The following is a 27,649-nucleotide window of genomic DNA, read 5'->3' on the forward strand; positions in this document are numbered from 1 at the left end:
TGTTAGATCCGTGGTTCCCAGCCTATGATCCGCGGACCTACTGGTTGTCCACAGCGGTGTCCAGCACGGCTGGACACCGCTGCTGTCCCATCGAGGATCCTTCTCTGTGACGCCGAGCAGAGGCCGAACCTCAACTCCGCGTGCGTGGAGACCCCCCCGCCTGTGCCCCCTGTCGCAGTAACGCTAGGAAGCAGCGTATTTTCCTTATCAATTTTCACTTCAATTACGCTAATTTGACAGAATTCCGCGCTCGTTTGTATTGCGCTCTGGGTACATTCCAAACCCATTGCGCTTTGCTGCTTAACCCCCCCCCCCCCCCCCCCCCCAATGTGTAACTTGCCTCTCACTCTCCCCCCTGGACATCCAGGGAGCCTGGTGAGGGAGCCGCGTGGGTCAGGAGGAATAGAGGCTGGCAAGTTGTTCTTGAAACCAGCAGGGCCATATCGCTGTGGCACGTAAATTACTGTAACCGTTTTCTTTGAGTTAGTATCAATATTTGAGCATATGGGAGGGGGCTGTGCATACCGACGTGTTTGGCAGGAGACGTCTGCGGCGGGCCTGGCTCCTGGATGACGCTTTACTAGTGGAGGGCAGCTGCCGGCAGCTGTTGGCAGCGACGATCCATGCCGTCGTGTGATTGTGTTCAAAGGGTCATTTTCCCCGTGTCATTTTTGTCACCTTTTTGGTTTCTTTTCTCTCTCTCTCTCTCGTTTGTTATGTCTCCCTCCGTGACGTTTTCTGTTTGTATCACCTGCATTCAATTGTATCGGTAATAATTCCTGGAATAGATAGATATTTATTTTCATCCTTGAATTGCTGCGTGCATTTTGGGTTTAATACTTCGACCTTATGCAGAAGTATTATCCTCAGTGGTATGCCATTGTACATGCGATGCATGCCACTGTGTTGTTAAATGTATTTAAATCACACGCATCATTACATGCGTTCAGGGGGATGCTTCTGGCAGTCAGCCCGAGGCAGTGAACCCACAACACTCTGATCTGTCCGGCGTGACCTGCCAACGAGCCTTCGCAACTCCACGTGACACTCAAAGTGCACCTAGCCTGGCGCAAGATCCACAGTGGCCTCTCCATCGCTTGCACTTTACGTCCGTCGACGGCCAACTCGAGTGAAGTTGACTCCAGTGGGCCCGACTTCTCCTGGAACTTGAGCTGACGGACAGCTAGAGTTGATTACGTCAGAAAGCGGCATATCCACCACGCCGTTTCAAGTTGACGGAGTTTCCGTGTGAGTTTGGCCAGGGTCTGTCCCGCCCCCCCCTCCCCCAAATGAAGAATGTTTCTGGTCAGCCCGAATAATAACGACGCAGGATTCGGGCCGCCATCCTGAGAGGCGAAATCATCGTCCCGGGGAATTTGGACTCCCTGCCGCCCGACTTTGCCAGCCAGCTAGAGTTGTTTCTGAAAATATGAACATGGTGGGAGCGGGCGGGCGGGCGGAGAATCGAGAGGCATGAAAGCGGTATTGGTGTCAGCTGTCGCTTGCTACGTTCCCAAACTGCGGCCGCAAGTAACTGAGAAGACGTACAAGGCATTATTCCATTCTGGGCTTCTCAAGTTGGTGGGAGCGTCACTTCACAGCATTCTTTGCAGCCGGGCTGTGTCCAAGTTGCCCCACATCAACACCCAATTACCGCCCTGCTGGCAGCAATTTACTCGATCACAGCTAACGGATTTAAAACGCAGGAGATAGAAAAGTCCATCGTGCGACGAGGGATCGTGGCAAAGACAGAAGTGAGCGGAGGGTCCCGTACCGCCAAGGAACGCGGCACAACGGAGCACCCCGGCGTTTTGGTGAAATTCCCGGTCCTGAGCGCTGTCCCGACGGATTCCTTTCCCTCTCTGACTACTACAGAGATCCACAGTCGACTAAAGGGGGAAGGGGGGGAGAGGAGAGAGCGATCCCTTGCAGGAATCTCAGCAGAAGCTCTGCAATATCCGCTTCCGTGGGCCGGGTTGACGTGTGGCGGCGCATCGCTCGGCGAGAGGTGCGGCGCCACGCGTCGTAACGCAACAGCACAACCGGAATACAACTGGGGGGCGGGGGGGAACTTTCAACAAGTTAAATCACAAAACAAGGATGGGGGGAGTGAGATCACTTGTCCTTCACCGGAAATCTGGTTCCTCCCTTACTGCGGGAGAGGCGCAGAGTTCGGAATGTTCGCGCACGCTCACAGCCGAAAGTAAACACGACTCCCTGCTCAAGTGATTCGTGGGACGGTGCTCACCTCTTGGCGGCAGTGAGTTCTGTTTCGCATCGAGGTCCTCGATCTAAATGTGAAGCAGGTCTCTCCACATCACACGGGGCACACGCACAGATGTCGCCTGTCGGCTGTAGGGGCAAGTGCTGTTAGCGAGTAGCACCGATGAAGGCCGGCATGGCACGCGAGGGGGTGGGTGGCCAGCACCACGCCCGGCCGCCTTTGTCTCCCCAGTGGCGATGTTTACACATCGCACCAGGTACTCATTTGAAGCTGAGTCGACCTAGGGGAGGCCCATAAGTGCTTGATTATAATCGTCACTGGTGTTGGCCATGTGCGGGAATCGAACTCGGGTCGCAAGGTTCGTAGCGCTGCACGCTAACCGTTGCGCCACCGCTCCGCACACAAGCGCAAAGACAGATGCACACACACACACACAAGAGATTTTCATCTTAACTTGAGTCAGCACTCCGTGCGTCACAGGGACACCCACACATACATAAACAACTCTCCTAATCAGAACCAGACTTCTCCACTTCATAGGGGATACGTTTGTCCAAATGCACACACGCACACGAGATATATATCGTGATTGAACTAAGCACCCTGTCACCCGGGATGTCTTTACCAGTCATCAGGCGCATGCAGCGTGTAACGACTTAATTGGTGTTTGAATAGTGGTAAACAATCCCGACGCTACCGTGTTGTACTGGCATCTCGCCGCGATGGCGAGATGTGAATTACCTCGCCTGGCATACAGGAGGTCGTGGGTTACATCTCAACCATGACGCCTGTATATTTGGAGTTTGCGTGTTCTCCCCGTGGGGGTTTTCCCCTCCACATTTAAAGTCGACGTGAGTTAAACGTTTTTTGGCTGCAATAAATATCCAGGCTATAAGCCACTTCGTTTGGGCTATCATTTGTGGCCAGGTTACTTCTCGAAAAGAGCTACATAGCAGCTCGAGTGGGCCTTACCCAGTAAAAAACAACGAACAAAAATATCAAATAGAAATGAACCTTTGGCTGTCTTTACATTCGCGTGAATCGTCGTGAATTTGTGCATTTCCCCTTAATCTCCCAAGGGCTGCATGAGCCGCCCACCGCGGCCAGAGGCCACGGCGACCCGCGGCGTGGCACCAACGAGGCCACACAGATAACGACGGCCGCGTCCGGAACAGCAACACAACACACGCACATTTGTTACCTTTCCCACATTTTGCGGAACAATTGGCCCCCAAACACATTCCAGGCTTTTTTTTTGGGGTGGAGGGGATGGGAGGACGGATTCCCACGTTCGTACATTCTCGCTGTTTCGGTAACAAGCACCGGACAGTCATCCGTGTCCGCGGGATGGACCGTGGAGTCTGCAAACAGATGGGTTTGGGTCACCGCTGTGCCAGCCAACGGCTGTACACGGGCCCCGTTTAATCACCCGCGATTACATCGGGCTTTGTCGCGTCGCGGGAACCACGGGGCTTGGACGCGGCTTCATCCAGAAGTAGATCGGAGCTGATGTCAATGGCCACTCTGGTAAGCAAAAAAGGTAAAGTTGCAGCCCTGCAAATTCTTGCTTACACCACTGCTGGCGGAAGCGCCTCCACTAGAGGCAGCTCTAGAGGGCCGGCTCCAGAGAGCATGACAGCCTACACGCTGACCAGACGTCACACTTTACACACACAGGGCCTGCCGATAGACTAACTATGGTGGAACCATTGATACTCCTACCTGGACAGAGGCGGTGGGATTCAAGAAATGCGCCCCTTTGTTTTCATCTCCATGCCATGATAACGAATAGAACCGGTGACCCCTGGACTGCAAGTCCAGTGAGATAACGATCACAGCACGGCAGCTTCCCTGGTCCGAGAGTGGCCATTCAAAGGCACCTTGTCCGCTAAGATCTGGGGGCCCTTGGTGAGAATTTGGATCTGAGTAGACGAGCGAGGGGAGAGGGCAGGGGAGGGAAGGGGGTGGCAGGAAAGGGCAGGGAAGGGCAGGGGAGGGCAGGCCATAGAAGGTTAGGGAGGGCAAGGCAGAGGAGGACAGGGGAGGGCAGGATTGGCAGGGGAGAGGAGGGCAAGCGAAGGGCAGGGCAGGGGTGGGCAGCCGCCCACAAAGCCAACTTCAGTCGGAGCGATGGGACTCGCGCGCCTTCCACCCCCCCCCTCCCCCCCCCCAAAAAAAAATAGGGGCCAAAAATGCAACCCAAAAAAATCTGCACGTACACACCATTAACGATCGTTCGTCTGGGCAAAATGAAAAGGCGGATTAGAGCGGGGACAATCGCCGATCACCACGACCCACGCCGCCCTCAAGTGCCATGGAAGGAGAAAAAAAAACCAAAGTCCTGGCAGAGTAACGCACGCGTAGTCCCCGAGCCAGACGGGCACGCAAGAGCCCCAGCGCAACGTTGTTGCCTCCTCCGGCGGTGCCGTGAGACGCAGGAGATCCCAGCGCTGCGCTGCACGCGTGCAAGGGAATGTAGGTGAACGCAGTGCCCGATGAAGCTAGCGCAGGGCCTGTAGCATATGTTACAAAGGGGCCCTAAAGTTTTTTCAAAGAACACGTAAATATGAAAACTCAAAATTTGTACTTGCCTAGTAAAGTAATTGTATTTTTTCATTTGCTATACAGCCGGATAATACGACAAATTGCTAACCTTAAACACTCAGTCGTTTTTGAAATTTGAAGGTGGTATAGTACTATAGTAATAGAGCAAGTGCAGAATCACTGAACTGGAATTGATAGCTTGAAAACATTTAGCGCGGGGCCCTTGAAAGTGCGGGGCCCATAGCGTATGATACTTTTGCTACCAGTATAATCCGGCACTGAATGAACGCATTATAGTAACCATAATAGAGGTTTGTTGGGGTTAGATCGCATAAATACAAATGCGTCGTTAGACCCGCCACCACCCGAGACAGCCTATTAGTCAGGTTGGTCACGTAAATAGAACGTGCGAATTGGTTACTAGTTCAGCTCACCGGTTTAACGACGCATTTATATTTACGCGATCTCACCCAAAAACCTCTATTATGGAAAATGTTGGTCGCGACGGCCTACGTGTTAAATTATAATAACCATACTCTTAGGTTTTTTCGGTAAAGTCACGTAGGTAAAAAATAAAATTAATAGAAACAAAATAAAATAATAAATCACGACTTTTCGGAGGCAACACGTGACTTGACCGAAAAAACCTAAGAGCATGAATCATTGCAGTCACGAAAGCTTCAAATCTAGAATTAATAACCATACTACCATTAAAAATAATAAATGTCTCGAGTAGTCCTGGCTGGCTGCTGGCTGGGCACCTCTCCACCCCAACAGCAACTCGATTGTTAGTGGCTGCTGCGGGACAAGTTGCCACCGAAACTAGCTGGGTAACTGGCTACACGGGATGTTTCCGCGCAACAAATAAACATTGAATTGAAACGGCGGAAGGAGAAGAAGAAGCGCGGAAGATGTTTCATGAATAACAAATAGATCGCTACACCGAAGAGATGGGAGTAACGAACATAAAAGACTGACCACGGTTCATTTAAAATTGCTCTGACTTTTCAAATCGTGCCCCGATTAATGTCATTCCTATGCCAGGAAAGAAAATAAAACAACCCTTACAATACGTATTATCTTAGCATTTTAGTTTTACGTAAAAAAAAGCAGGTTACTTTTAGTGCTCTGAGTACAGGGTTATCCTGATAAGAGTTTATACAATAACAGGTGTCGATGATTATTTTCCGTTCTCTAATCGATATAATAATAAAATATTTGACATTTTCAGAAAATAGTGAGTCTCAAGACCCTTTTCATCAGGGGGCCACTGCGTTGGAATGTTTGGCAAATGCCATTGTTGGGGGTTTGGCATGTGTGAGAAAGCTGGAAAAATCTGTGGAGGCAACCTCGGTTACAGGAGGGGGGGTAATTACGAAAGCGTTGCTCATATGGATTCAAGAATCGATTTCTCTGCGGCCATCTCCTGGCCAACTCACAGTTCGACACCATAACAGCAGGAAGCCCGCGGTGGTCTCCAATTCAGGTGCTAGCCATCTGAGAAAAATAAGTATCGAGTAATTTTACTTTGGATTTTCCACGTCTGCGTCTAAAATGCAAGTCTGAAATCACGGCAGTGCCCGCATTATTTTCAAATCGACGAATCGATGCATCGTTACCTGCCTAGATAATTTCACATCGGAGTGGGACTTCGCGATCACCCTGTACTTGTTCTCGAGATCAGGGCCGCAGCCGAACGTTCAAAGCGGAGAGATGTCCAACGGGTGAAAGGTTGCCAGAGGTTATTGGTCAGACGACAGATGCATGGCGAGCCGGTGTTTGGCAATCGTCAAAGTGATTCCCTGTCCAAGCAAGCATCGAAATGCTGCCTCATGCTCCTGTTTATATCTCCACGAGGCTATCCGTACGACAGCCGCTGTTGACTTTCCAATTCTTTTTTTTTATCGACCTCGGGATGGATGCTGAGCTGAGTCAAGCCGTGATTTCCAAACTCGCAACCTCGCGATTGTGAGCCGCTCGCCTTACCGCTGATCCACCGGTCCCTATTTATTGCTGTTAATCACTATAACTGTCAATCAATCACTACGCCTGTCAATCACTACGACTGTCAATCACCACGACTGTCAATCAATCACCACGACTGTCAATCACCACGACTGTCAATCACCACGACTGTCAATCAATCACCACGACAATCAATCACCACGACTGTCAATCACCACGACTGCCGCCACGCTCCATTTAACGCGCGTACTTTCACGACCGGCGGTATGAATCATAATAATTGACACACGCTTCACTTCCGCGACCTGCCCCAATAGATCCGTTACGAACCAGTGATGTCGAAGCGACAGACCTTACTGAGCGCACGTTGAACATCGGCCATGGGGGCGCAAAATCATTTATGGGTGTCTCTTTGCAATATCGTTAGGGGTGAAAAAATGTGTTGGGGGGCTATCCGGACACCAATGGCACCCTCAGCGGCCGTGCCGCGCCAACACAGCCGCCAAGGGAACGCCGACGCATGCCAGGCACAGCAGGAATCACCCGCTCCCACTCAGCCGAGGGCCCATGCAGGCTTGCCTCCTCCAAGAGGACGGCAGTGGAGAGCGACTCGAGCACGGGACTCGCCGCCCGCTGCCGCCTCCGTCGGGGGGAATCAGAAAGTCGCTGGTGGGACGCGAGCCATTGTCCCCGGTGCTAATCCCCGGGATGAGAGGCTGGCGAGCCGTGAGTGTGGCGTCAGCAGGGAAGGGAATTAGCGCGGCCCTCGCTCACGTCGAGAGAAGAGGGCACAGCGGTTGCGGGGGGGGGGGCGTGGGGGTGAGGGGTGTCGCGATCGGAAGACCGCGACCGAGCCGTGTTTGTTATTCGGTCAAACTGTGCCGGTTCGTGAGCGTCTTTTCTATTCCGCTCACGGATGTTGACAGGGCGTCCCCTGCGTCGTGAGAGAGCTCACTCCAGCGCGGAAGGCGACGAGCCGACCGAGTTCAGTGATCGGGCGAGCAGTTGCAAACAGTTATCACCACCACCAAGGGCAGAGGTAATTGCGCTGCGTCAACGTTATTGGCTCATTTTCAGAGGTGGATTGGGGGTCACTTTCGCCGATGAAACATCGTCAGCGTGAGGGCTCCCACACCGATTGAAACCATTGGGGGGGTTGACAGCAGCACGATGGTGACGACGATGACGATGGGGTGGTGTCGTCACTCTTCGTGTGTTGTGTCGGTGGCCGCACGAGAGGTCACCAGGGCCGCCAGTGGCCACGCGGCCCCTGCAATGTACTTCGATTCCTGGAAACGACAGCAGCAGCAGCAGCCGCAGCCCTCTGCTACGAAGTGGCCATGACATCACGGCGCCTGTGCCAGGCTAGGTGCACTTCGAGGCCCCGTGAAGTGTCAAATGCTCGCTGGCAGTAGGTTGACGGGACAGACCCAGGTGTCGAGGGCTAACTGACGGGGATGACCTGAAGTTGCACCACATGTCAAATACAGAGACGAAGACCCCCCCCCCCCCCCCCCGTTGAGTATTACACAGACTTTTGGGGCAAGTGCAGTTCGCGAGCAACCTATGAAGGCCGACACGACACACGAGGTTGTGGGTGGGTGGGTGGGCAACACCACGCCCAGCCATCTTTGTCGCACCAGACACTCATTTGAGGTCGACCTCGGGGAGGCCCAGGACCGGTTCAGATAAATATCGTCACTAGTGTTGGTGGCCGTGAGCAGGAATCGAACTCGGGTCGGCGGGTTCGTAGCGCAGCGTGCTAACCACTGCGCCACCACTCCCTATACTCGTGTCTTTGACATTAACATACTGCATAAACACACGTACACACAAATACACGCGTGGAACTCAGGTCGCCGGGTTCGTTGCGCGGCGCGCTAACCGCTGCGCCACCGCTCCCGCACACACACGTACACACATGACACTCACACCACGCGCGCACACGGCCAGCGCGCTCCCAGTGACGGCGACAGTTGTGGAAGCAGCGACCGCAATGTCACAGAGGGCCCCGCGAACGCCCGCCGGTGTGGTCAGCGCCCTTTGACCCCCCCCCCTCAGCGCGAATTCCTCGCAGCAGCAGCAGCAGCAGCCTCAGACCACCGAGCGCGACTTCATTGCCGTCCGGTGTGCCTGGGCGAGCGACCCGGTTAAATTTTCCCGCGCGCGGGCACAACCACATCCAGGATTCCTCTCGCCAATGGCGGAGCCAGGATTTTCAGGTAGCTGGGGGGGGGGCAACCCCTCCAGCAATGGAAAAATGATGGAGGAGTAGTTAGTAAGTAAGGACTTGTCCCTTGCTTTTTATTCGTCGCGTGTGCGGCGATGGCGCAGCCATCGATCGAGGGTCGAATTTGAACCGCGTTGTGTGATCGGCATCGCGCTCGCTGAAGGTGAATGCCTTCAGGGAAGTCGTGTACTGTATACGCAACTCCGCACAATTATGTGAGTCGCTTATAACTCCTTTGCCGATACTTATTGCCAATTATGGACTATTGTCCTATCATCTCATAGAGTCCCTGGCCCATAATCATATTCTACACAGTGGCAGTGGGGGTCGCAAAATGCCGCTTTATTACTAATAAACCCCAATGGTCCGATCGAAATTATCCCTAATTTCGATCGGATCATTGGGGGGGGCACGTGTCACCCCCCACTCGCTCCGCCAGTGCCTCTCGCTGTGGCTCACAGCGAGCCGGGGAATTGGGGAATTCCCACCTCCTGGCTTCGAGGCCAGCAACAAAAGGGAGAAACGGGCAACGCCGGTTTGAGTTCAGCATCAGAGAGTCCGCGTGCTCCCGCCAAAGTTTAAATGACCGGTCGCGAACAGATGAGTGCGACCTAAGCTTAAACAAAGGCAGAGCTGTGAGTCGGTCATTCTTGAGGTGTGGGTATTTTCCGAATGTTGCAGGAGCTTTCAGTCTCTGGCGTGAAGCGGGAGAGGCGAGGGAATCGTCACTAACCGGGCCGTGCGAGCGCGGGGAGCGGTAGTGTAGCAGGTAGCGCGCTGCGCTACGAAGCCAGTCACCCGAGTTAGATTCCCGCTCACGGCCAACACCAGTGAGGATTATCTGAACCGGTCTTGGGCCTCCCTTAGGTGGACTCAGCCTCAAATGAGTACCTGGTGCAGTGTGTAAGCATCGCTACTGGGGAGTCAAAGGCGGCCGGGCGCGGTGCTGGCCACCCACCCCTTCCTGTACCGTTACGGCCTTCATAGGTGCTCGCTAACAGCACTTGCCCCAACAGTCTGTTCAGGCTATACGGGGGGCGGGAGGATATTTGTCTGTGTGTAGCAATGCATTTGTGGTTAGCCAATAGCTGACGACTGTGCTGCTCGCTGTTGCAGTGGCCAGGCGAGAGGTGTGACCACAAGTGTGTGCGTGTCGTGGTTCACAAAGACATCCCCGTGTAGCCTGAACACACTGTTGGGGCAAGTGCTGTGAGCGAGTAGCACCTATGAAGGCCGGAACGGTACACGAGGGGGTGGGTGGCCAGCACCGCGCCCGACCGCCTTTGTCTCCCTAGTGGCGATGTTTACTAAACGCCGCACCAGGTGCTCGTTTGAGGCTGAGTGGACCTAGGGGAGGCCCAGGACCCGGTTCGGATAATCGTCGGTGGCGTTGTTGGCCATGAGCGGGAATCGAATTCGGCTCGCCGGGTTCGTAGCCGCAGGCGCGCTAACCGCTGCGCCACCGCTCGCCGCTGGCACGGACACACACGCAGATGGACGGGCAAACGCGCGCACAGACACAGACAGCCACGGCGGTAATCTCCTGGAAATTCCGACACCACAGCCCTAAAGGCCCCCTGCCCCCCGTCTGCCGTCCTTCCTCACCCCCATGGCAAACAACTGCACACCCACCCACGCAGCTCGCACACAGCTAGCCACAATGCTTCTTATTTTGGAACAAACTTTTTCCTTGAACTTTTTTTCATCAATTCGCCCAGGTAAGAGAATGGGTTTTTTTTGTTCTCAGCCCAATTTCCTCTCTCGACTCCAAAAACAACAGCGTCTCCAGGAAGCCCCGCTGCTCCTGACGATTATTCTTAGCGCTCCGTGAAGCCTTGTGTGTGTGTGTGGCGGAGGGGGGTGGGGGCATGGATTTAATGCGACATACGGGAAGCGGAGACACGGCACGATGTGCATGCGAGGGCAGGTGGAGAGACGATAATGGAATTTATTTATCCGGCAAAGCCTCTCAGTGATTCAAGGCTTTCGTCAGGCGGGTCCTGCGTGTTCGTCTAATTCCATTGTGTTTTTGTTTTAAGGAGGGGTTCACACGTGGGAGGAAACTACAGCTCCCACAGGAACCCCACGCACACGAGGAAATAACACTCGGCGATCCACACAGATGGGTTCGTGAGCACACTTGCTTTATCGCCTAGCGGCCCAGTAGATTTAGTAATTTTAGAAAATCATTACATCATGAACCAACCACTAGCCTGCCAAAGGCGCTGGGCGAGTGTTGCCATGATTTTGCCAAGGACGCAGGGTTGATGGAGGACGTGGAGCGACGTGAAGAGAAACTAGAGGATGTGAGGGGGGATGTAACGTGAGAGAAACGAAGTCGAGTTTGGGATGGGAATCTGTGAGTGGCTTTGAGGGAATGTTGGGGTGGGTGGTGGGGGGAGGGGCACCTTTGGGTCGTATCAGATTGGGAATGCGTGGGGATTTGTGAGGCTCTAAGGGATTGAGAACTCATGGAAAGATGCAGAGTGTGGGGAAATTGTCCGCGTGTGTGTGCGCATGTGCGCGCGTGTGGGTATGCAGGGCGTTTGCAGACTTGCCGATGCGGGTGTGTGTGTACGCGCGCGCGTGTGTGTACAATGTATTCACAGATGTAGCCGCTTGCATATGTACGTGGAAATGCACGCACACGTGTGCGTTCGTGTGTGTAGATGTGTGGGGAGCGGTGGTGCGGCAGTTAGCGCGCTGCGCTACTAACCCCGTAACCAAAGTTCGATTCCCGCTCACGGCCAACACCAGTAACGCTTATCTGAACCGATCCTGGGCCTCCCGAGGTCGACCTGGTGCGGTGTGTAAACATCGTCACTGGAGAGACAAAGGCGGCCGGGCGTGGTGTTGACCACCCACCCCCTCGTGTGCCATGCCGGCCTTCATATATGTTCACTAACAGCACTTGCCCCAACAGTATGTTAAGGCTATACGGGGGATCTTTATCCTTGTATATATATATATATCTGTGGGGTTGCACTGCCACATGGATATATCACGACTCAAGAGCCTTAATTGGTTCCATAACCCACGGCCCTGTCGTGTCCTCGCTGGCCAATGTTTGCTCCCCGGTCCATCTCGGGTGGACCATCGCTCGTCCATCTTTGAGCCCACTCACCCCGGGACATCGGCGACGACTTCCCACGCCCAACGCCTCGCGAGAGACGGCCAGGGGAACGTCTCGGTGTTTTGAAAATGATGATATTATATTATGAGACCTCTTTTGCCAATAGCAAGATATCGTAATGGGTGTTTACCATTTTATCTGGCACCAAAACTGACACCTTTATACAAGGGATCATGTTTGCAATAACCACAACACTTGCAGTCAAAATGCAAACAAAAAGAGACAACTCTGATAATAATATGCACTGTCCTTGAAATTGAGTGGTTCCACCTCTTCCAAGACGCGTGGCCGCCGTGGAAGAGTAGGCCAAGTACCCTCTCAAATGGGGCCACTCTCGAGCTCTCTTGAGCTACCTCCAGTGGAGCTCCTTCCACCAGCAGCGGCGTGAACGGGAACGTGCAGGGCTGCACCTGTACCTTTTGCCTTACTCCCGTGTTCATGTAAAACATTAAAAGTTGGTTTCACACTTGCAGCATGAGAGCGCTGCGTCAGCCACTCAATATCCCCTGCATTACAATCTTAAACCCAGCCGTGCGATTTCCACATTGCTATGTCGGGGGCTTGTAAGTCCAAGGGAGGGTCAGTGTTGATTTCCCGCAATGCGGCACCCGCATATTCAGGCCCGTCAGGCGAAAGCTCTTGAGTCGATCCCCGCCGTGGGATTTGAACTCGCGACCTTTCTGTGCAGCGAGGCAAAGTCTAATCAATGCAGCACAAGGCCGGATACGATGAAGCGTGGCCCCCAGAAATAAAGCCGCGTTGCCAGACCTCAACACAAAAAAACAAGCGTTATTAATACCCGCAGTATATGTTGCAAAAAAACTGGAACTTGACCATGTCTGGGGCCGTTTTTGTTGGCAGATGTGTCCGGCGAACAATGCACAGAAGGGTCGTTATGAGCGCGACAAGTCTGCCCATTCATCCCACCACGCGCACGGCCTCTGTGCTCGTCGCTGCTGCGGCTCTCCGCATCGCCCGGCGGTCCACGACGCAGGGACATCCACGGAGGTCGCCGCCCGGGGCGGAACGAAGAACATCCCAGGCGATGGACGCCTCACGCCCACGTACCCCCCCCCCACCACCCTACTACCCCCGCGCCCCCTACTACCTCCTCTACTACCCCCCCGCCCCCCACATCTCCTACCTCCCCCCCCTACTACCGTCCCCGTCCCCCACCTACTCCCCCCCCCCACTACCCCCCAGCCCCCCACATCTCCTACCCCCTCTACTACCCCCCGCCCCCCACATCTCTTACCCCCCTACTATCCCCCCGACCCCCAACCACTCCCCCCCCCACTACCCCCAGCCCCCCACCCACTCCCCCCCCTACTACCCCCCCGCCCCCACCCACTACCCCTAATATCCCCCCGCCCCCCACCCTCTCCCCCCCTACTACCCCCCCGCCCCCCACCCACTCCCCCCCTACTACCCCCCCGCCCCCACCCACTACCCCTAATATCACCCCGCCCCCCACCCACTCCCCCCCCTAATACCCCCTCGCCCGCCACCCACTCCCCCCCACTACCCCCCCGCCCCCCACACCTACCCCCCCCCGTCCCATCTCACCGGTGTTTAACATCTCCCTGGAGTTTGTTCTCTCGTTATACGCTGCTGGGCTGGCTTCGAGGAGGGATTATTTGGGAAACTATTTGTGCTATTGTGCCTTATTTGCAATACGTTATTCAATCATAATCCCCACTTTAGTTAAATATTTTGAATATAACTTTGTGATATGCTCCGCGCGATGTGATTTGTTGCCATTTTTTTCTTCACTAACTATTTGTATGCATATTTTTCTTGCGACCTGTTGTGCACGTTACGTTTTCCAGGGATGAAACCCGATTCAAGAGCTTCTTAGCTCACAGGGTACTTCTAAATAATTTGAACTGAACTCTAAGGCACTACCACGAGAGTACAATGCTTCGCCTAACCGCACTCACCCCATATTATTATCGTGCCCCAGATTTGCAACTCGCCACCGCAATGTCGCGAGGAGGAAACAAGGCGAGGTAGATGTGGCGGGGCCGAAGTGACTTTCCCGGAACGTAGTCCCGGACTGCTCCGGCTGGATTCCAGCGCTGCCCAAGAAGCCAAACTCCGGTCCCCATCATCCACGTCGGAGAGGCATTGCAGTGGTCGCTCTATGCCCCATTGGGGGCCAAAAGCAGAAATTATATTGGGTAACTCCCCGCTCCCCTCCCCCGAACTCATCTGTTCGATTGATAGAATGGAGAACGGCGTTCCGCTGGTGACGACGGCCAGGGCCTAAGTAAGCAGCGCCAGCTCAGCATGCGCCCTCGCCTCTGCTGAACCATCCGGTGACCTCTGGAGTCGGTTTAATTTTAAAAACCCTGCTCATCCAGCGGGAGACTCGGAGCAGCTGATCTGTTCCGGGAAGAGTTTCTCAGCCAGCAGCGGGGTTTTTTGTGTGTCGCTGGAGGCTCCGTAAAGCCACAATCACCGCTAAGTGGCCGGCAGCTGCAGCTTCATCAGCGCTGGCTCGGGATCCACTCGGGGAATTCTCCGTTGTCTGGCCGGAGAAGCCGGCGAACTGGCCGGGCAATCGCCCCGCGCGAAGTGAGTTGTGTGCCCACAGTGATAGGACGTACAGCACCTGTTGCCATCGTAGACGACGCATAGGGCTTCTCAATTTGCGACGATTCCCACCATACCCGAGGCAGGTGATCGATAGAACATCACGATTCAAGATTTAATTTGAGAATCAATTCTGTCCGTTACGGTTTTTTTTCTTGCCATCCCATTCTGGCCCCTTTCCATGGGAATGTGGAATTTCCACAACTGACTCAGGGCGGACACCTGCGATGAGGCCCGCGCACATAGCACACGTGTGTGCGCAGTCCGCTGCGTTATGTTCACCGACGCTTACTGAAGGCGATTCAAGCAACGTGCGGTGTTAAAATGTTGCTGTCAAATCTTCCGCCTGTGGATTTCATTTCAGGCACTGACAGTAAAAATTCTAACTTAAAGAACGCGGCGCGCAGCGTCACGAGCTAGCGAGAGTCAGCATTGTAGACAATTTATCCTAATCACGAATTTAAATCCACAGACTAAGGCTTGATTTAAAAAAACACCGCTGGAGTTGTCATCGGCGAGGCTGCGACGAAGCTGCCGGCTAACTGAACACCGCTCCAGCGCGAGTGAGATCCGCCGGGCGCGAATGCCACCCCGATGCCATCGCAGCGCCAGCAACGGGAGGAGAGCAAACGCGGAGGCACAGACGCCCGTTTCACTCCGACCTCCCGCGGGTCGAATCTCTCCCGGAGTAACGATCCTCCGGATGCCGTGAGCTTTTTTGTTTTCTGTTCGGCGGAGGGGAGATGCACAATGGCCGGAACAGCTACAAAGCCTCAATGGTTACACGTTTGCTTGTTTTGTGCGATGACAATGTGTGTGTGAGTGTGTGTGCGCGCGCGCGTGTGTGTGTGTGCTGCGCGTTTCGTAGCGCAGTGGTTAGCGAGCCGCGCTGTGCACCCGGCGACCCGAGTTCGATTCTCGCTCACGGCCACCAACACCAGATACGACTGTCTGGACCAGTGTGAGGTCGACTGAGCCTCAAGTGAGTACGTAGTGTGTTGTGTTAACATCACCACTAGGGAGACAAAGGCGGCCGGCCGTGGTGCTGGCCACCCGCCCGACACTTTGTTCCGGCCTTCATAGGTGCTCGCTAACAGCACTTGCCTGAACAGTATCTTAAAGGCTATACGGGTCTCCTTTGTCTTTGTGCGTTTTGTTTTGATGTGCGGAGATGGTACCTGTGGTGTCAAGATGTCAACATCGGCCTCTGTGGAGGCAGCCACAGAAAATACATTGGCAGCGACAAGGCAGGGCACACCAATTCGTCTGAAGGTGAGAGCCTCTCCACACATAAGGGGAGCATCCTGAGATCGGTGGCATGTTCATCCCATTCACCCGATTATCCGAGCCTCTGCACGGATAAAAGGAGTTATCTGGGTGTGGTGGATAATGTTGACGGTTATCCACCTTTCTCCGTGCTCTACTCCGTGGATAACCTGAATCTTTGTCACGGAAACACACCAACAATATGATCGCCACCACCTCCCCACACGGCTCTGCCGAGCTGTGGTCATAAATCCTTTCATCCCAACTCGTCACATCTTTGGACCCATTCCATCCCTAACCTAACACGTGGTCTTTTGCAGTCAATACAACGATCCATAGTTGGTAGTTTTTATGCCAACATTCTTGTCATGAACCCCTCCACCACCCGACAATATATTGCACAGATATTATTATTTATACGCGCCGATGTATCGATCGAATTGTGACCGTTAAACCTCTTCACCGGCGGCCCCGAGACTCCTCGCGACTTTCCGCTCGAACCGCTCCGATGTCTTCGCCAGGCAGCGAGCGAGCGAGCGAGTCGCGTGAGAACACAGCCTGGCCTCATCACGGGGAGCGGCGGGTTCCGCCGTACTCCCTCCCGGTTACCACGACCCCAGCGGGTACGGGTGACGGAACGCACTCGCCGCGTTCTCTACCCTTTGCGCAAATCAGCAACAGTTAACGAAGCTATTTCCCCTCCCCCTCCCGCGCGCCCCACGCTGGAAGCTTCTGCGATATGCGTTCAATCGCAGAAAATGCACTTTTTTTTTCCGAGCTCCGAGCCTGTGCCGGGATTGAACGCAGCTGTGAACCGCCGAGCGCTCTGTGACGAGGGCCCGCATCGGTTGGCCAAGAAGAGGTCAGAAGGTCAATTTATTATTTTAATGGTATGTTGGAAATCCAGGGCGGGTGGCGGCATCATTGCAACGAGCGGCTCGCAATGCCAATGCACCAGTTTCAGTCGCAGTCAGGGTCAACTCAAGCCCATCATCCCTCCAGGGTCAATAAAACGAGCACTCTACCTTTATGTGAAAGAAAAAAAACGCAACATTGGTTGTTATATATATTAACTGATCAGAAAATCACTATCTTGCCAATTATTTGGCGAGGAAAGCCTTCTGTTGTAAGTCCCAACGGCAACAAAAAACAATGACTCAACATCGGCCGCGTAATGCCTACGTACTAAATAAAGATGTCGGTTTCTTTTTTTGTTGATGTTCCAAGATCTATATTTAAACCTGGGGCGTCACAGACGACGTGATGTCTACGCGCCGTGGGCAGACGAACAGCTGTTCCCGCACGAACTGCGGTGGCGAGCTCGGCAAGTCGGGAGCGGCACCGCGGGATGGCTTCCCCGAGAGGCGATGCCCCAGTGCCGGTCATCGGTGGCCTGGGGCTCAAAAAAGCTTCATAGCTCATCGGATTCCTCCGGTGTAAAATAAATGTTTTGATTCCGATGGCGTCACGTACGTCGAGACTGGCGACCCAGGCACACACGGCTATTTTTTCTAAGCTATTTTTTTTATTTTACCAGGTTAGGCACACTGAGCTACCCACAAATTATAGCTCAGCGAAGTAGCTTCTCATCACGTGGAAATCCATAGCAGCCAAATACTCTAAACGCACGTCGAGTCTGCCCTCGTGGGTCAACGCGCCTCTCTCTCTCTCCGCTCACGCGTCCGTGAGCTGAGCCAAATGTGGACATTCCACAGTCCCATGACGAGGAACGATCTCTCCATGTGATGACCACTGTCGGCTTAGTAAGATGTCATACTCATTTTATTGATGCGGTACGGATTGATGGGGTTTTTTTTTACGTATAAAATAAAAGTTTGACCGACAGAGCTGGAACACGGAGCAAAAAAAAGTCTACTTCGGGGAATTACTGAAGGGATGTGAAGATGAAATGTTTACCATAAATCGGCCTGGGTTCAAAAACATTCATTAAAGTCTACATTGTGTGTGTGTGTCTACATCAGACACACACACACACAACCCACCTACAAAGACAAAAATCCCTCATCTAACCTTAAAAAATACTGTTGGGGCAAGTATTGTTAGCGAGCACCTATGAAGACCGGCAAGGCACACGAAGGAGTGGGTGGGCAGCACTATGCCTGGCCACCTCTGTCTCCCTAGTGGCGATAATTACGCATTGCACCACGTAATAATTTGCGGCTGAGTCGCCCTAGGGGAGGCCCAGAACAGGTTCGGATAATTATCACGATTGTTGGCCGTGAGCGGGAATGGACTTCATGCCACCGGGTTCGTAGCGCAGCGCGCTAACCGCGACACTGCATCACCTCCGATTAGCATGGCTGGCCATGTATGGTGCATACGAAGTTCAACACACACACGCGCGCACACAACCCACCTACATCACGCACGCAACTCTCGCAGCACCAGAACGCGACTCCACGGGGGGCGTGAGCTCTCCGCGCAACATCTGAAGTCGATTACATTTTTATTCGAGTTTAACAGTTTACGGCGGATGACAATCTCGCCAAACGAAACTGAACGCACCATTACCACCGAGGGGGTTACGGGGCTGCGCGGTGTTGGGGATGGCGCGGTGGGGAGGGCCCTGTCTGGACTTTTGCGACCGCGACAAACCGCATGACCTCTGCCACGTTTGTCGCAGACAGCGGCCGCCCACGTCACGTGGGCAGTGGCGCGGTGACGCGCTTGGCGGGGCCCCGGCGAGAGGAATGAATTGGGGCGAGTCTCCTCTCCAATTCGTTGCAGCCCCACGCCTGTGCCCCTCCCCATCATCTTGTGCAGTTGCACCGCCTGCACACCCGATAGCTATGCCACTGCACACCAGAGAGCCTCAGCAATAGCCACACCGGTGAATCCACCCTCCTGCCGTTCACGTACCGGTTTATGGGGCTCAGGAATCGTGGTGTGCGCACGACCCCGCGTGCAGCCAATGGTCGGCCAATGTCAGTACAGTATAGCAAGTAGGTTGCCGAGTGAAGTACGTTGGTACTTTGGTAGACGAGGCAATAATGCAGCGCTCGCTTGCGACACAACGCATCATCTGCGATTCGAGAATCTTCGGTTGCGTCGTCATCAATGGTCGTGCCTCTGCCACTAGGGGCAAGTGAACGAAACTTTTATTTTTATTTTGCCAGCTAAGGCCCACTGAGCTCCACGGCTCTTTTGCAGAAGCGACGTGGCCACAATTGATAGCTCAGCGGGGTGGCTTATCGTCACGTGGAAATTTATAGAAGCCAAATACCCTAAACGCGTGATGTTGATTCTATATGTGGAGAGAAAAACTAGAGGACCCGGAGAAAAATCCATGCGACCACGGGGAAAGAGACACCCAAACTCCAAATATACAGCAGGCGTCAATGTCGGGATCGAACTCACGAACCTCCTGCATACCAGCCGAGGTAGTTAACATCTCGTCACCACAGCGCTGACCGTACGGATTTATTTAAATCGACGGATCGAAGCGGTCTCTCCGCCAGTGTCCCAACGTTGGGGATGTCAGGGACATGGAGGGCAGACGCACAGGTGCGCCGTCGGAGAAGGGGTAGGGCCATCGGATGCGAGGGAGCCGACGAGGCCGAAAGCCCTCGGAGAGGTTCGTGGAGTCGTCGCCGTGGTTTTTTGACCCCCGCGCTCGGGTTCGATCGTGGGACGTGGTCGGAGCGAGCGGGCGGACGAGCGCGTCCAGCGAGCCGTGGCGAGCGTGGGAACGAGCCGCGTGTGCTCGCACGTTTCAGCGCCCCCGGGATGACCCACGCTCCCACACTCCCACCCCCCCCCCCCCCCCAGGAATTGAGAATTCCAATCATTTACCCGGAAAAGCCTCGACGAGTCTCGACATTCCCAAACGCAAAGGAGGGTCCCTGCATTGGGGAATGTTTGGCCGATTTCATCAGTCGGGCAGCAGCTTTTGCGATGTGTTTTCAGGCTGTACTGCCACGCGGTGTCCCGCACGTTTCACACCGCGTGCTGGGAGCTTCTTACGATCCGCGTGGCCGAAGAAGCTGTCGGAGCGAAACGTCGGGCGTCGTATCGAGTAAGACGCTCGCCACGACACATCGGTGAGCCGCGCGTGCAGTGCAGCCGCGAACGCCTCCACCGTGGAATCTTTCGCGAGCATTTGGCGCGTGTGCGGAAACTGGAGGGCCCCGAAAAAGCCACGCATGTGAGAAGATTACACGCAGGGATTGATTTAGGAGATTATGCAGAAGGTCCCCTTGGCTTATGATCTTCCACGAAGCTCATGGGCCACGCTAAACCACTTCCACACACAAACCAGGGCAGCAGCAGGAAGAGATGCGGACACTCGACGCACCAACGGACAACCAAAAACTCTCCGGTGTGCGAACGTGGTCACCCAGAACAGGACCAAGGAACGCAGAGCGCGGACTCGATGCCTGAATTCACAAACACGCGAAGGAGGAGGCATCGTCAGGCCAGCGGCGATGATGATGATGATGCACCACTCCGCGACTCCAGACGCAATCGTCCGGCTCAATGACCGCGGCGTACAATTGAGAGTTGTTGCTCTCCATCAACATCAGCAACACGATGAAGAATCGGCAGGGTGTGGCCCGTTTGTAAACCAATGCCACTGAATTACCAAAGCCTCGCACTCTGTCCAGGGTCCCCTCTACTCGCCCGATGCACAGTGGCCCCATTCGCTATTTCGCTACGATGACTCGCAAAGCCTCCCGAAAGGAGGAGCGCTCGGCTCGTTGAGGGCCGCCGCCCCGTAGCACGAGGTGTCCCTTTCCAGGGCGTGGCGGATCCCACAGAGCAACACAGCCGTTGTTTGTGCTCCCTGCAACAAGGGGGGGGCGGAAGCTCGGGCGAGCGCGCGGCTGGTGGATAATTTGGCCTCGGCTCGCGGGGTGCCCCTCCTCCTCCTCCAACTCCAACTCCTCCGCGTTGTTTTTTCCAACGCGCGGAGGATGATGATAAACCGTCGCTCTGCATCACAAGTTGCTCCTGTACTCATCTACCCCCCCCCCCCCCGCTCTCCCTCGCACCCACCACACGTCGAACGTGAGGCGTCAACTCCAGCGCGGAAAAGGAGGGGGGCGGGATTGATGTCGCTGCTGGGTCGGGGTCTCCCCCCCCCCACCCACCCAGTGGCGTGGGAGTGATTTTGGCCGCACTTCACCGCTGGCTCGATCCGGGGCAAAGTTGGTGGTGGAGGCGCCGAGACAAATGCTCGCTCGCCGCCCGCAAGGCCACACGCAGGCTGATTTAGGACTCCGTGACATGGGCGGCGGGGTGGATTCACCCTCACAATCGTTCATCAGTGAGCACTTTCCTTTCCGATATTAGAAAGCCACTGGAGCTATGCGCTTTTGAATCTAGATTGAAAACTCATTTCTTGAGAAGCGCTTTTTTGCGTTTAGTTTTTCATCTTTCTGCCGCGCGCCTTTCGATTAGCCCCGTGGGCGACGCACGGTGCGAAGAAAGTTCAACAAACGTACACACACACACACGCGGCAATGCACAGACTGCGAACACAGCCCCTATGTGAGAGGAGACCCAACCACAACATGTGAACATGGAAGGTCTTCCAGAGTCATCAATGACTCGTGCTGTTGATTCCACCGCGCACTTCAATGTCGCCACCTTCCTTCTGCCAGAGCCCGCAACTCGTCCTCACGTTGACGTCTGCCCTCCCAAGATGTGCTCACACTTGCTGCTCTTCTGGGGGAACCACCCGTCTGGCTTTAGGTCACTCTTCCCCTTTCGTAGCTGACCTCTGCCCTCCACCCGTCCCAACCATCACAACCTCGTCTTCCTAGTTTATCACGTAGTAGGCTTTAGCGACCAATATTTCCCATCATAAAGGGTTTCTTTGGGTGTTAGATCGCGTAAATTGAAATGTTGCGTTAACTGGCCACCATCCGGACGCAGCCTTTTCCTAACTACTTCGTCGTTCTATTACGAATGTCCAAGTTGCTTGTCCCATCCTTCCATGACATTCCTAGCACCTGCATTCAAAGGCCAGATGTTGTAGGGGGGGGGAGGTTCTCTCTCTCTGTCTCCCTCTCGCTCGAGTTGCAAAGCTACAGTCCAACTCTCTGACCCATCCTGTTAACACGGTCATCACACCTGCTTCAAAAAAAGCCATCCTTCAAAAACCCCAGAGTTGACACCTCGACTCTTTCAAAGTGGTTTAGGTAATCCATCAAATCCCCCACGTATAAACAGCTGAAGAATGCGCGCAGTGTAATTGCACAGCAGGTAAGGCATTCCTAAAATACTGTGTAACAACTCCTTGTTACAAAAAAAAGCATCTCGATTTTCTATCTAAATCACTCTCGTCTAAATGGCTCTCTTCCATTGTGAATCCACCGCAAGATGAAAGCCTCCCAAAATCTCCGCACATTTCTGACCGTGGCTGATGATGATTGATCAGGGATGCTGCTGCTGATGATGATGAAGATTGAGTCAAGTCAAGCAACGATTCCTCACAAGGGCACGATTCGTACGACGCGGCTGCCGGTCATCTCGCCCCGGACAAATTAATGGCAACGAAACCCTTCAATCCCGGCTATAAGTTTTCTATTTGTTTTTCAAGCGAGAGGATAATTGACCTTACAAGGAAGCTGCCTGGAACGGTCGCGCTTGGCTTCAGAGAGAAGGGCCCGCTTTGCGCTGTGCGTGCTGTCTCCTGCGTGCGACGCAACATTCGATTTCTCTCGCTCGCGTTCACCCTGCGTCGACGCACGGCGGCATCGCTTGTGCAACGGCGTCTCACGGAAAGCGATACCAGCTGCAGCAGCAGCAGCAACAGCAGCAGCAACCACCCAGCCCACGAGCACAACATAACGCGCCATCTCGAGTCGCCTGCGTTGTTGCACAATTGTCGATGGGCTGTAGTACAGAACGCGGCGTGACCTTGGAAGCCTGCTGTAGATTAGCGTCGTGTTGTTGGTGTTGTTGGTGTTGTTGGTGTGGTTGGTGTTGATGGTGTTGTTGGTGTTGTTGGTGTTGTTGGTGTGGTTGGTGTTGTTGGTGTGGTTGGTGTTGTTGGTGTTGTTGGCGTGGGTTGTTTGTTTGTTGGAGAATTTCAGTTGTTCGCGAGATTGTGTTTTCACGCCACGGGCATGAGTATGCTGTGTGTCTGTGTGTGTATATATATTGTGTGTATGTGTATATTGTGTCTGTGTGTGTCTATATAGTGTGTCTGTGGGTGTATTTAGATTGTGTTTGTGTGTGTCTGTGTGTGTATATTGTGTCTGTATGTGTCTGTGTGTCTGTGTGTGGCTGTGTATATTGTGTCTGTGTGTATATATTGTGTCTGTATGTGTCTGTGTGTGTAGATATTGTCTCTGTGTGTGTCTGTGTGTGGCTGTGTATATTGTGTCTGTGTGTATGTATATTGTCTGTATGTGTCTGTGTGTGGAACGTGTCGGGCGTGGTGCTGGCCACCCACCCCCTCGCGTGCCGTGCCGACCTTTCATAGGTGCTCGCAAACAGCACTTGCCCCAGCAGTCTGCTGAGGCTACACGGGTGGGTCTCTGTATGGAGAGTCAGTGATTCCAATGCATCCACCGACAGTGATCGGAAGAAGCGCTACGATTCGGTTGGTCGCGATTCACTCCCAGAACACGTTTCACTTGCATTGGTCGCTGTGCATCGGGGTCTTTGTGCTTGCTTGACCCGTTTTGCACAGTTTCGTTCAACTCCATTAATCCTATAAATACTGGAACGTGAGCATCATCATCGTGACCACATCTCTGACAGGCACCGGCGCCCTTGTGTCAACTCCACTGCTGGATGAGTGCCCCTCTACGCCCGTGGGGGTGATTTGACCAAAGCGGCGTCGACGCCGGAGCAGAGAGGCGAGCACAGCGACTGGGTTCGCTTCGTGACCACGTGGCCCACACCCCCCAAGCGCAATGCGTGGGTGGTGGTGGTCGTCTGTCTCCGACCGTCCGTCATCCAAGCTGAGCCCTGCTTAGCTTCCCAGATGTGATGAGAGAGCAAGTCGACCGCAGTGTGCCCCGGGCCTCGCAACATCTCGGAAGCTAAGCAGGAGGGAGTTGAGCCTGCTTGGAGATGATTGTCCAGGCAATGTGCGAGACGCAGGCGGAGAGTGGAGGCGGCGTTCGAGCGGTGCAGCAAAACCACTCTGCACTCATCCCAGGCCACTGCACCGGCGTGGTGAAGTATGGTCAATTATTAATCGTGGCAGCCTCATTCAGCAGCTGCTCGATTAAACGGGTGGGGGGGGGGGGGCGCTGTAAACATGGAGGCTGCACGACTCTCTTGGGGAGGGAGACCGCCGGGGTACGATAGTAAAGACATCACAGAACAGAACGGAACAACACAAAAAGGGTCACGAGCCAAAGTCGACAGAGGGTGACTCACGCACAGATCGATTTGGTCAATGGTGAAGACGGGGCCAGGCGAGGAATCGAACCCTGGGTGGCAGAGTTTCGGAGTTTCAGGGTGCCCAATTAACCCATCCGCGACAGCGCTTCAAACCGGTCGTACTGAACGAGTTGAACACGTGCGCAGACGTCTGCATGACAGCCACACGTGTCGCAGCTGATCCACTGCCAATGCAATAGAGCGTAAGACGTACGCGTGCACACAGACACGTGACAACCAACGTACACGCCACACACGCGTGGCCGAGTGGTGCAGGCGAATGCGGTTATACAAAGACAAAGATCACCCCGTATAGCCTTCACGTACTTTTGAGGCAAGTGCTGTTAGCGAGCATCTATGAAGGGTGGGTACGAGACTCGAGGTGGTGGGTGGCCAGGGCCACGCCCGGCCGCGCGTCATCACACACACACATACACACACATCTATTTACACACACACACACACGTATTTAGACACACGCACACATACACACGTATTTAGACACACGTATACACGTATCTGCACACACACACGTATTTACACACATACCTACGTACATATACACACATATTTACACACACATACACAAGTATTTAAACACACACATACACATGTATTTAAACACACTCACACATACACACGTATCTACACATACACACACGTTTTTACACACACATACACACGTATTTACATACAGGCGTATATGTATTCATACACGTGTACATACATATGAATACACACATATACACATTCACACACGTTTACATGAACGTATCCATATATGCCCATTTACTCACACACGTGTAGACACAAAATTACGTACTTTGACACGTACGTACTTTTTTATTTATTATATCTATAAATACGCACGTTTACACGCATCGGAACTCGGACACAATCGTCGACACCAGCACACTCACTGAGCCAACACAAACGCGCGCGAGGTCGTACAACAGAAACCACAACACTGCACCCCACACACAACTCCACAAGCTGCCCATGACGTTAATTAAAACAACATGTACACAACCATGCGAACAAGGTTCACACAACTTCACGCAGAAACTCGCCAACAGCAACGCGAAATGCACGAAGCGTGAAACGCAACGCGCACGGACATAAGAATGTAGAGCACATGTTACACACACATACACACACACATACACACAATTATTTACATACACACACGTCTTACACACACATACACACACATACACACACGTATTACACACACATACACACACACATACACATGTATTACACACACATACACACACGTATTACACACACATACACACACACATACACACACGTATTACACAAACACACATATTACACACGTATTTACATACACACACATACAAAGATTCCCCGTATAGCCTTAACAGACTGTAAGGGCAAGTGCTGTTAGCGAGCACCTACACACAGCGTATTACACACACATATACACATATTTACATACACACACGTATTACACACACATACACACACGTATTACACACACACACATATACACACGTATTTACATACACACACATACACACGTATTACACACACATAAACACACGTATTTTTACATACACACACATACACACGTATTACACACACAGCGCCATGCACAGCGCAATGATACACAGCAAAGACAAAGGTTCCCCCGTGTAGCCTGTAACAGGCTGTTGGAGCAAGTGCTGTTAGCGAGTAGCACCTATGAAGGCCGGCACGGCACAAGAGGGGGGTGGGTGGACAGCACCACGCCCGGCCGCCTTTGTCTCCCCAGTGACGATGTTTACGCATCGCACCGGCTACTCATTTGAGGCTGAGTCGACCTAGGGGAGGCCCAGGACCGGTTTCAGACAATCATCACCGGTGTTGGCCGTGTGCGGGAATCGAACCTGGGTCGCTGGGTTCGTAACGCAGCGTAGCGCTAACCGCTGCGCCACCGCTCCTCCACAGCGCAAAGCCACAACAGCCACATTCATCACCAGCGTTTGTCGCCAACACGTGCAATTAACACGAGCTCGGGAAATCCAGAGAAGTGCATCTCAGGGTCCCAGGGCGAGTGGAACTGGTCTCGGGGTTCCGTGCAAGGTCTGAATGAGCCCTGCTCCAAGGACAGTTAGAACGAGACGATATTCTGGCAGACTGCGGTGGGAGATCGAGTCCAGAGGTGGTGGTGGTGATGAGCAGCAACAGGAGTTAACAAGGACGCGATGCGGAAGAGGCAAGCGAAATGGGAGGGGGGGGACCTGGGACAGGGCAACGACATCTGACACGGGAGAGCAGAGCCCTACAGGAGACCTGGTCCCCGGAACGCACGGGAGAGATGTTGCAGAGGACACGACAATGACGGGTTGACACGCGACACACGGGGTGACCCACGAGACGATTCAAGAGACACGACGCACGCACATCGGGGTTGCACGTCTCGCAAGCAAAGGGGGAACCTGGGAGAGAGGGGACCTGGGACCCTGGAGGGTGAGGAAGGGTGGGGCGGGCGGGTGGGTGGGTGGTGGGGGAGAGATATCCCTCACCTTGCCAAGGCAGTCGCGTAACAGGGCGACAAGAACGAGCAGCACCAACGGCGCCTGAAGCGCGCCCGATGGCCGCATGGCCGCGCGGAATCGAGCGCGGGGCGCCTGGGAGCGGAGGGGCTCGAAGGGATGGACGCCTCTCGGACGGACGACGGCCGATGAACGCGCGCAGGGGGCGGACGGAGCGATGCACAAAGCGAGGAGGCAGACAGGCGGCCAGGGTGGACGGCTCCGGGATGAACTGGGGGGGAGGGGTGGCGGGGGTGGAGGGGAGGGAAGGGCGGCTCCGAGAGGAGCGGGGGTAGGGAGGGAGGGGAGAGGGGAGGAGGTGTCCGCCAGGGATGGGAGGGAGGGAGGCAGGGTCAGCGAGCGCGGCTCCACGTGTCCTCGGAACGCAGTGCGCGCACTCGGCCCACGGATTGTCGCGCAGCGCAGCGGGGGTGGGTGGGGGGGGGGTGACTTGGCATCCACAGGGGCTGTGGACAAGGCTCGGCGCTCATGTTCAGAATGGGTGTTGCGCCGTGGTGCGTGCGCGCGTGTTGTGTTGTTGTCTGTGTGTTGTGTTGTTGTCTGTGTGGTGTAGCGACCCGGGTTCATTCCCGCTCACGGCCAACACCGGTGACGATTATCTGAAACCGGTCTTGGGCCTCCCCTAGGTCGACTCGGCCTCAAATGAGTACCTGGTGCGGTGCGTAGTAAACATCGCCACTGGGGATACAAAGGCGGCCGGGCGTGGTGTTGTCCATCCACGCCCTCGTTTGCCGTGCCGGCCTCCATAGGTGCTACTCGCAAACAGC

At 54.2% G+C, this 27,649-nt stretch overlaps 1 protein-coding gene across 1 annotated transcript in view; it reads right to left on the reverse strand.

The window, feature by feature from the left end:
• The window catches only part of LOC133357339 (collagen alpha-5(IV) chain-like), an 89,227-nt gene extending 62,146 nt beyond the window's left edge, over window positions 1–27,081 (reverse strand). The window contains 1 exon segment of the mRNA XM_061575238.1: window positions 26,853–27,081. Coding sequence (XP_061431222.1) covers window positions 26,853–26,930 — 78 coding nt within the window. The 5' untranslated portion in view covers window positions 26,931–27,081.
• Window positions 27,082–27,649: the final 568 nt, after the last annotated feature.

The sequence above is a fragment of the Lethenteron reissneri genome, chromosome 57 (genome assembly GCF_015708825.2).
Source record: "Lethenteron reissneri isolate LAM-NWPU_2019-01 chromosome 57, ASM1570882v1, whole genome shotgun sequence".
Classification (NCBI taxonomy): domain Eukaryota; kingdom Metazoa; phylum Chordata; class Hyperoartia; order Petromyzontiformes; family Petromyzontidae; genus Lethenteron; species Lethenteron reissneri.